Source organism: Hemicordylus capensis, chromosome 6 (genome assembly GCF_027244095.1).
Source record: "Hemicordylus capensis ecotype Gifberg chromosome 6, rHemCap1.1.pri, whole genome shotgun sequence".
NCBI classification, from domain to species: Eukaryota; Metazoa; Chordata; class Lepidosauria; order Squamata; family Cordylidae; genus Hemicordylus; species Hemicordylus capensis.
The window spans coordinates 57,029,716-57,039,913 of record NC_069662.1 but is presented as its reverse complement, the minus strand read 5'-3'; the positions used below and the strand labels follow the sequence as shown (position 1 = coordinate 57,039,913).

The 10,198-nt window shown below is 49.6% G+C and overlaps 2 protein-coding genes across 2 annotated transcripts; one reads left to right on the top strand and one right to left on the bottom strand.

Moving 5' to 3' along the window:
• Positions 1-393: 393 nt before the first annotated feature.
• ARL4D (ADP ribosylation factor like GTPase 4D) lies at positions 394-3,276 on the bottom strand. Its single transcript, XM_053259057.1, has 2 exons — positions 3,088-3,276; positions 394-1,537 (listed from the first exon to the last, which is right to left on the bottom strand). The coding sequence occupies exon 2, from the start codon at positions 1,465-1,467 to the stop codon at positions 874-876; it is 594 nt and encodes a 197-aa protein (XP_053115032.1). The 5' UTR covers positions 1,468-1,537; positions 3,088-3,276; the 3' UTR covers positions 394-873.
• A 2,548-nt stretch (positions 3,277-5,824) lies between these two features.
• CCDC200 (coiled-coil domain containing 200) lies at positions 5,825-9,758 on the top strand. The gene is made up of 4 exons (XM_053264928.1): positions 5,825-6,017; positions 7,678-7,786; positions 9,096-9,175; positions 9,560-9,758. Exons 1-4 carry the CDS (start codon positions 5,949-5,951, stop codon positions 9,584-9,586), a joined length of 285 nt encoding a protein of 94 aa, XP_053120903.1. The 5' UTR covers positions 5,825-5,948; the 3' UTR covers positions 9,587-9,758.
• The last annotated feature ends 440 nt before the right edge of the window (positions 9,759-10,198 follow it).

Here is a 10,198-nt window from a genome sequence, read left to right as displayed (position 1 = left end):
ATCACAGAGATATGTGAACGAGAGGCATTACTTCCCAGCATATGCAGATGTCTCTCCCCCCCCGACCCCCAACACCTCCCATTGCTGAGCAGCCACTTGAGTCCAGGGATTTGTGGGAAGAGCATCCGAGGCAAAATGGGGTGACCTCTAGGCAGCCAGGAGCTCCAACACCAAGCATACCCCTCCTGCTTGGAGGTCAAGCACTACCTCTTTCCAGGAAAGACCTCCTTTAGATCTGCCATGCAAGAAACCTTGCCTTCATTCCCCAGCCCTGCCTCTTCATTCCCCAGCCCTAGCTTATATTATTATTATTTATTATGCTTCCACTCTCAAGCAAAGTGCGATCTTCCTTGGCCTCCGTGCACGAAAGGTTACAAAAATACATTCACCAACTCAGCAGACCATCTGTTTAATAACTTAGGGATTGTTTTCTACCAAAACTATCAAGAGCCCATAAAAGGACCCAATTCCAACTTTAAAAAAAGAAAGAAATACAAACAAATTATGGTTGAAGCAAAGATGGGGCCAAAGAGGGTCTCTCGCCGCAGCCTCCAGCTCTCTGGAAAATGTCCTCCAGCTCTTCCACTCCATGTTGTCCCTTCCACCCCACGTTGCCGGCCTCCTGGCAACTTCCCCCACCCCAGTGTCAAGGGAGGCTACCAGGATACCATTGTGCAGTTCGTGGCAAGTAGAGGCTCAACAATCCACAAAATCAGAATCCTCTAAAGAGGAAACTGGAATCTGTCCAGTTTGGGTCCACAGGTTCCCCCTGCATCAGTGACCTGGGGGTGGTAATAAAATTCCTGCCCAGGTACAAAATGTCTAAATTGCTGAGAATGCAAGGTCACCCCCCACTATGCTTCCTGCCTCCTCTCAGCGCTTCTTTTTGCTGTTGCGAAGGAGCTTTTTGCGTTTGAGAATCATCTCATAGAGCTTCTCCAGGCCTTGCTGAAGGCCCAGTCCACTGATAGCACTGCAACCCTGGATGTGGCTTAAGGTGGTGGTGCCCAGTTCATGCAACCCTAGAAGTTTCTCCACCTCAGCTACCGAGAGCGCCTGAGTTATGTCCTGCTTGTTGGCCAGCACCAAGACAGGGACCCCCTGGTTGTCCGAGGAGCGGGTGATCTTGTGCAGCTCCACACGGGCCTCCTCCAGACGGTCAGCCTCTGCTGAGTCCACCACAAAAACTAGGCCATCCGTACGGCGCGTGTAGGATTTCCAGAGTGGGCGCAGCTTCTCCTGTCCGCCCACATCCCACACTTGGAAAGTGATGTGGCGAGAAGCCCCCAGCGGCACCCGGATCTTCTCCATGTTGAAACCTTTGGTGGGCGCACTCTTGACAAACTCCTGGAACTTCAGGCGATACAGCAGGGATGTCTTGCCAGCTGCATCCAGCCCGACTACAACTACGTGCAGTGCCTGCAAGGGGGGCAGGAACGGAGGCACTGGAGCCAGCTGGTTCCCCATAGTCTGCTGGATGGGAGCCAAACCTTGCAGGGTGTTGCCTGGATGATCTTTGCTCACAGCAGCTGTAGATCTGTGACAAGACAACCCAGGGATAAAGTTAATACATGTACAAACCCATGACACAACCCCAGATATAAGTTCAAGATTTTTTAAAAAGACTTTTTCGTTTCTTTATTCCCCATACCATATTTGGTTATCTTCTTCAGGTTCCAAAATAATGTTTAAGTTCAGACTTTGATATCCCACAGCTCAGATCTTACGTTCAAGAGAAATTCTGCTGCGGGGGAACTTATAGGAGCATGAACTATAGCAAATGAAGGATGCTGAAATCCCAATGACTCCAGTAAGAAGCACAAGTCCTGAACTTGTGCCTGTATTCAGACCACCACTCAGAGAATAAAAAATTTAATGGCACAGTTTCCTTTTCATATAGAAAAAACCCTCTAAAGATTCCCCAAAAATATTTTTTCCGAAAAAATATTTCCGAGTTTGTTTGTTTTCCAAATCATTAGGTCACTAAGCGAGGGTAAAAGAAATATTGAGATGAACAGGTAGTGTGACTGAACTAGAGACAAAGCAAAGTGGCTCGGCCAAGATCCATTGTCAAAGGTGCCCTGAAGATGGCCATATGCTCTCTCAAGGCAAACAATTGCCCAACACACAATCTTCTAAACTATTAATGCTAACAGAGTGTTTATAAACATGCACAGCAGCAGGCATGGCACAAGAGGTGCTTATGCTGTGCTCAGTGTCTAAGGCGAAAAGTCCTGAAAACCACTGCTGTTAATCCCAGCCTCACAAGCACAGCTGTGGTTAAAGTAGATCTGCACATGTTCAGAGGACTCTTGCATTTCATCCTCCTTCCCAGCCTTGATCTGTGCACAAATAACAGGTTCTGGGGCTTAGTCCTGATGCTCCAGGGTTCACATTAAAATCCTGGATGTTCCCATCTCCCCCCCCCCCCAACACACACACGGGCACATGTGCAGTAAGTGGCAAGGTCAGAACTATGCTAGTTCAGAACGGCAGGCTAGGAGATTCTTCTGCAGCAGAGGTTTCCACTGTGGTTGCGGATGATGGGAGTTGTAGTCCAACACATCTGAGGACAGAGTGGAAGTTGGGACACCCTGCACTGTAGCAATGCCATTGACACCAGATGTTGTGCACAGTGTGGCAGGCTAGTAGTAGGGGCTGTGCACAGGGTACAAGTGTTGTGCACAGAGTCCTTCCCTCTGGGCTGCCACCTTCCCCTACAGACAGTGCTTTTTCGGCAGAAGAAGGAGATGCCAGCCAGGGCTTGTCTAACTCGAAACGCTACTCCTTGATTGGAAACCCTTTCCCCAATTTCTGGCATCCGAAAATATAGTTCTCTGCTATAGACACTCCGTAATGACTGGTGAGAGAAATTCACTCTACACTTGCTCAGAGGCCTTGTCACCTACTTCGGCATACGTTCTACAGGCGGTTACGGTTTACAGCCGTTCTACAGCCTAGCATTGAGCAGAGAGGCTTCATTTCGGAACAAATGAAGCCCAGCCTGGAGCATTCCCAGACGGGGTTCTGCAGACCTAGAGGGCGAAGCGAGGCGAGGGCAAGGGCGACAAACTCCCGACATCTTACCTTCCATCGGGCTCCCAGGCTGGCGTCAGTAAGCAGCAGCCCGTCCACAATGCGCACTCTCCTCCCGCGAAATCAGCACTGCACAAACTCTCCACGCGACTAAACTGCCGCCCAGTGAGCGCCGGACTAAAAGAAGCTGCAGCCGGCAAGCAGGGCGGCGAAGCCAGCTCGGTGGCGTCACGGCTGTGCCGGAGCCAATCAGCGCTCTTTTGGAGCGTGCCTGCCTGCAATAGGGAGGAGCATCTGGAGGAGGCGTGTCTACTAGATGCGGCTGCTTCGAGAGGACCCCGCGAAGGGCTTTATTGCGGCTGCGCACTGAGTGTCGAGCCCTGTACGTGGATGGTTTGGGCAGGCACATCCAAAGCGGGATATCTTCTAGCTGCGGAGTTCAATCTGATTCTGCGCCCCACCCAGGAGGACTTGTTTTTAACATCAGGGCTCTCAGCCTCGGGGACAGAAGGGTAAAGGCTCTGCCTCAGTTCATGTACTGAATGCACGACTTAATTTCCCCCCGCCCCAGAATCTGTTTCCAGTTGCAACCCTTTGAACTTAAACATATGTTTAAGTTATTTTAAAAAAACTTACATTTAAACTTTTTCTCTTTTCTTTCTTTCTTTCTCCCCCCCCCCTTGTTGTTTTAATTTATGTAAACCACCTCAAGTCTAAGGAAGTCAGGAGTTCAATAAATTTGCTAAATAAAAATAATAAATATGGCGAAGTAATAAAGGCCTGAACTGGAGCATCTGCAGAGTTCCTTTCATTCACTCACCCACAAATAATCAGCCCCATCACACATGGGCATAGCGTCCATTGTATTTGTATAGCATTGTATAGCATTTGTCCATTGACAAGTGTCCCCGGGTCTACAGGGTCAGGGGCTTCCCAAGCAGGCCCCCAAGCAGACCACCTCTCTGCCACCCCTACCCCACCGCCACTTCTTATCTTGGCCTCCGAGGGGTGGGGAGTGATCCAAGAGGGGGAGGCCACCCCACATGGTGGCAGAGTGTGTGTGCTGTGGCTGTCAGGCTTCTCCGGCCGGCCTGTACACCTCTCCGGCCGAACTGTGCACCTGTGTAGTTCAACTATGGACATCACATGCCTGTGAAGTCATGGGCATGCAACATCCATAGTCGAACTGTGCCGGCGTGCAGCTTGGCCAGAGAGGTGTGCAGGCTGGCTGGAGAGTTCTGACAGCCACAGTGTCCGCCACCGCCACCATGGGGGCCAAGATCAGAAGTGGGAGCAAGGCAGGGGTAGCAGCAGCAGCGATGTCAGAAGTGGCCAACAGCAGGTAGGAGCAGCAGCGGGGAGATGTTGGTTGCCCCGCTCCTTGCATATGATGTCAGATGCATGGGGCAGGGCTTGGGGCTCTGGGGTGTGCACAGTGGCGGGGGCCCTGCCAAGATTTTGTTCCCTGGCCCCTGGGGGGCTTGCTACACCCCTGCCATCACATCTGCCAGCTTACTTTGAAATAAGAGGATGGGGCTCCCAGGCAGGTTGGAGCCCTGACCCCTTTATTTCTAGAAACTGACCACCTCCCAATTTTTTGATTTTTTTTCACCCTTGACCTTCCTTGAACATTCTAGTCTCCATGCCGCATTTTCCAGTCTCTAATTCTTCTAATGCCCCTCTGCCTTTTTCATAGAATGTAGATTGCCAGCCCTCTGGGTAAGGATAGCAACACTTCCCTGATCTGCACAGTGCCTTGCACACCCTTGATACTAAATTCATGTTTACAACAATTCTAAGAACAGTCTGTTACCTACAGATGAGCACTTGCTCCCCAGATGACAAGTCCCTCTCTGATTTGTCTTACTCCTTGTACAAAGATTATTTTAATATAACCATGACAATTAAAAAGTATAGGCTCATAAATGGTTTTTCTGCATATAGTTTGCCCTCTAATCTTGTACATCCCACTTCTACATCCCTCCTCTGGATGAGGGTGCTTCTGGGTTTTGTACATAATCTAGCACACTACAGAAAGAATAACCTGGGTGTATTATATTTTCTTTCTCCTGTTCCTATATGGACCACAGGTCTGACTTACGAACCACAACTTCATATGGTTTCCAGGTCAGAGAATGCAGGTTGAGACCCTGCTGCACTTCTCTTTTGAAGTATTTAATTGCTGACTGGGTTGAAGGAGCTGGTTCAGTTTAACCTGGAGAAGAGAAGGCTAAGGGGAGATGCGATAGCCATCTCCAAACATCTGAAGGACTGTCATATAGGAGGAGAAGTGTACTTGTTCTCTTTTGCTCCTAAGACCAATGTATTGCAGTTATAAAGAAGCAGGTTTTGGCCAGAGCTGTCCAACTGTGGAACAGTCTGCCTCATGCAATGATAGGCTCTCTTTTACTGAACGTTTTCAAACAGAGGCTGGACAGCTGTCTGTCAGCAATGCTATAGTAATTTCCCGCACTGAACAGGGGCCCCTTCTAGCTTTAAAATACTATGATTCTATTACTTCTGGAACAGCACCCCCCACCCCCACCCCACCGTCCGTGTCATCGAATATGACTGTGCTGGCCTTAACGACTACTACAAGCCCCATGTGCACGACTGTTCGTCAGAACGGATGAGTTCAGTCCCAGAGGAAGCTGGAGAGTGGATAAGCAGTGAGTAAGAATTTTTAAAATAATTGCTTGTCCGCCCAGCTTCCTCTGATTAAGGCGGAAAATATAGCAATTCTTCACTCGTGGTTTTGCTGCCCCCCAGTGGACAAGAGCGCAATGCTCAGGAGGGAGCTTCCAGCGTCCCTTTAGTTGCCTGGTATCCCAGCATTGTGAAGCCCGACGTAGCGGCACCGACGGCACAACCGCGGCTCTTCGTGGCCGACCCCCTGGGTTACAGGCAACACAATGGCCGCCTATCACTGGGAGGCGAGGCGCAAGCAGATGCAGCTGGAACGCCGGCTGCTGCAGATGCAAGTAGGTCTCTTAGGGGAGGGGGCCTTAGAAGGCCGAGAGAGAGAGAAGGGAATGGTGAACGCTAACGGGGGTCGTGGGGCTAAAGCGGAGGCTGAATATTCGCCTGCGCCCGAGGCGGGGGGGGGGGGGGAGGCGAGGCCCTGTAGAAAGCAGAGGGAGAGAAGGAGCTGGAGCCCAAAGAGGAACAGGGAAGAGGAAATACGAAGGTGCTGCTTTATTCTGAGTCGACCCATTGAGCCATCCATCTAGCCCCGGAATGTTCGCAGGCTTTGATTGGCAGCAGCTCTCTCACGTCTCAGGCAAAGAGTGCTCTCTCCTAGGCCTGCCCACTACCCTGGATCAAACAATGAACCCCTCCCCACGCCAAACCGCCTTCTTCAGAGAGGCAGAAGGGATAGCATAGAGCAAGGTGTCACCCAGCCAGCAGCCCACGTTTTTCAGGGGCCCGGGACATTTGTCATCCCACCTCAGTCACCCCCGTTCAGTTATAGCTGCTCCCCTCTTGGGGCTTGAACTTGCATCTGCATGCAGTGGTAGAGAGCATCTGCTTTGTCTGCAGAAGGGCCCAGGTTCACTCCCTGGCATCTCCGGGTAGGGCTGGAACTGGGGCGCTTTCCAGATTAGCGCTCAAAAGCAGCTAAATGCCTCGTTCCAGCAAATCGCAAAGCATAAAACCTGCAGGGGGGAGCAGTCTTGTGAAAACTTCCAACCTGGAAAAACAACAGCTTTTTAAATGCCAGATATACGACATCCTAGCTTTATATTGCAGCGATTAAATCCGAAACAAGGCATTGGCAATGTGAACGGCAGCCTTGGGAAGCCAATGTGAACGGCAGCCTGGAACACTTCCTGTGTTCCACACTTCCTGGGAACACAGGAAGTGTGGAAGCGCACTTCCGAGATCCCCCTGCAGGGTCTTATCTGGAAAGCACCTGAGAGAGGCTCCCTCCTTCCTGAAACTGCTGCCAGTCAGCATAGACCATATTGAGGGAGGACTTGCCTAGCAAGCATTAGGTTGCCGGTTTGAATCCCCACTGGTCTGTTTCCCAGACTATGAGAAACACCTATATTGGGCAGCAGCGATATAGGAAGGTGCTGAAAGGCATCATCTCATACTGCGCGGGAGGAGGCAATGGTAAACCCCTCCTGTATTCTACCAAAGACAACCACAGGGCTGTGTAGACTTCAGGAGTTGACACCAACTCAAGGGCACACTTTACCTCAGTATAAGGCGGATTCTTGTGTTTCATTTGATTATGACCCCTCTTACAGTGTTCAAGAAAGATATGAACAGAAGTCACATGGGCCTAGGAAAAGGGGAGGGGTGCAGGGCACCAAAGGAGAAAAGCCACGAGCAGGGACCAGATGGCTGGCTAGAAAACGAGAAAGGCTGAGGAGAGGAGGAATGCACACAGGCTGCAGAGGGGAGGATTCGGGAAGAGAACTGACCAAGAGAGAGAAACTGGCTCTTGCTGCACATATTGCAGCCTTTGGCAGAAAGCCAGCTAATCATCAGAACAGAAAAGGAGCAGTAGGCCGAGCTTCCCCTTGGCAAAGGACTGGAGACTAGAGAGGGAAGGAACATCCATACCAGCATTGACCAGGAAGAGATCAGTTGGCTATTTCCTCCCCGCTCCACACACCTTATTTTGGTACACAGGAGAAAGAAGCCATTGAAGGAAAGCAGCACCAGCAAGCTAAGGAGAGCAAAGAAATGCAGTCTGATCAGCTGTGTCCCTATGCTGTATCCCCGGATCTATTATCACATGGTAAGCAAGACCTGAGTGGGAGAAGCTGTAACAGAAGAGAAAGGAGTACCTAGTTTGAAGAGGTCTAATGTATGGTGGGGGGGGAGGCTTGTTGAATTGTACCCAGCCTTGGCCCACTCCCCAGCCTGGGGGTGGGGGAGATTTTGTCCCACTTATTCATTGTTCTCCCACCCTAACCACTCAGGGTTGTATGCTTGAAGTTTTTGCTTGCAGCAACTGGAACTGGTTAAACAATCACTGCATTTGCAGACAACTTGAGCAGCTCACTCATGTTTATGTAGAAGTGAGCAAGAAGGAATTGGAGGCAGGATCTATGCCCAAGACCTATTTTTACTAACAGTAAAGTACAGTATTAGTAAATAAGAGGGCTCACCTGGGGGGATGCACAGGGGGCATTTTGCAGTTCACCATCCAGTAATTACTAGTGCAACTGTAATGCTTCTGAGATTCTAGGCAGGCTTGAGCCTCAGCTTATTTTAGGAATTAACCATTGTACCAATTTGGAAGACCAAACAGGCACAGACCAAAAATCAGTTCTAGAGGTGGGGTGAATGTGTGATTACCATAACAAGAAGCAATCCTGAGCCTACTAGATCAGTTTTATTTTACTTACACACACTGTGTATGACAAATAAAACACAAACATAACATGCTGAATAGCGATCTGGTGGTAGAACAGTCAGAAGCTACTTTGCCACAGGGCCAGCTGCAGCCCACAAGCTCAGTGCATGAAATATTCAAGTACTGAAGGCATTTGCAGATTAGGTGTAGAATGTCGTGGCCAGTAGTCCTCTCTAAAGAGATGGAGATTAAATTGCAAGCGTTTATTAGACTTCTAAAAACAGAAGTTCAGTTGAGCTTACTCACATAGGCAGAGGCTGCAGACCTATGCACTCTAGGACTTTGCATGTATATTCCAGGTGTTCAAAACGCTCCAGACAGACTTTAGTGTAGTAATATTGACAACAGCCCTGAAAAGCAGCTGATCATCAGTCTTCAGAACAAGATGCTGAGGCTGAGAAAATGATGTGGCACACACACAAAAACCATTTCTCTTGGGAAAGGCGATTGGTAGGTTTTCGTACTAAGGGAGGAGTTGGAGCTCAAATCTGCCATTAGCCACACCCTCTTACAGCCTGCCAGTAGTCCATCTCCAGTCCCCTTATAATTCCAGCAGGCTTGCTGTGGTTAATCAGCAGAGAGGGAGGGAGGGAGGCACGCTGCATTGACACAAAAGCCTTCATTAATGTTTCACAGTCTTGGCTCTCCCAAGTACGTAGCTTGACTCCCGCTTTCTGATTCCTTGCAGAGGTCCCCAAGCAAGACCGGTGCCCATGTAACACTGACCATGTGCCGAACCATAGTGGCAAACTGCTGAAGAGGTACTCTGTAAGTAGAGAGGGGAGCCAGGGACAAAATTGCCGGTTGCTTGGCAGCATCATTGGGGCAGGACACCCTGTTCCAGGGCAGCCAGCTGTGAAGCAGGAAAGTTTTCTCCACCCACTTTGCTCCTCCCCCTTTCCAGGCTGCGTGGGCTTCTCTGGGTAGAAGCAGCAGCCGCACTTTGATTCAAACCACCTCCCTCTCTAGCTTCCACTTTCTTCTGCCAAACGGTTTTTGCACCAAACACAGAATGCATTCCTTGGCTGATATTTTACATTAAGCAGGCTGGTCGAATGGGAGTGGGGAAAGAAATGATGAAAAGGCTGTAGCATTTTCTCTTATAGACATTAGATTTGGCACCAGATGGCCTCTCTCTCTCCTTTCTCCTAGGATTCAGAGTACATACAGCAGTGGTAATGACTGAACAGCTGGCAGCAGCAAAAACCCTCACCTGTAATTCTGAGTTGGTGGACAAAGGATCACCCATTTTTCTGCTATAAGAAGTCCACCAGAATGAACAATGAAGAGTTCCTGGCTGCACAAATGGGGGACCTTTCCTATCGGAGAATAAAATCTGGGACTTCAGAGACCCAAAGCACTCTCCTTCATGTGAAACTGGGCACAGCTGAGTTACAACTTTCTTCACACACCCCAAACCCCTCTTTGGTGCTGCCCAAGTCCTTGAAAACTGCCAGCTACCACTACACACAAACTTACACTTTCCCTTATGGGTGAGTGCCCAATCCTGCCTAAAAGCAAATAGTAGATTTAATTAGGGGAAACCTCCATCAGCAGAAGAACAAGCTTGCCCAGTGAAGTTGTGGAAACATCTTCCTTGGGGGTTTTAGAAGAAGGTATAGGATGTTTGATCTTGGGACAGGCAATTAGACTAGAAATGCTTTTCTTTCTGATGACTTTCCTTTTTCAAAGTTCTCCCATGCAACAGTTCCCACTGGCTACCAGGCAGTGCTGTACAGATATTTCCATTCCACCCAGTGTCAAGTCTCTCCTTTCACCTTGTGCATTTCC

What these genes read in the sequence shown, in the direction of transcription:
- CCDC200 (XM_053264928.1), top strand. Translation starts at nt 5,949, where the DNA reads ATGGCCGCCTATCACTGGGAGGCGAGGCGCAAGCAGATGCAGCTGGAA. An exon ending in GCCGGCTGCTGCAGATGCAA is followed by an intron (nt 6,018 to 7,677) that starts GTAGGTCTCTTA and finishes TTTGGTACACAG; the next exon opens with GAGAAAGAAGCCATTGAAGG. An exon ending in AACTGCTGAAGAGGTACTCT is followed by an intron (nt 9,176 to 9,559) that starts GTAAGTAGAGAG and finishes CCTTTCTCCTAG; the next exon opens with GATTCAGAGTACATACAGCA.
- ARL4D (XM_053259057.1), bottom strand. Translation starts at nt 1,467, where the DNA reads ATGGGGAACCAGCTGGCTCCAGTGCCTCCGTTCCTGCCCCCCTTGCAG.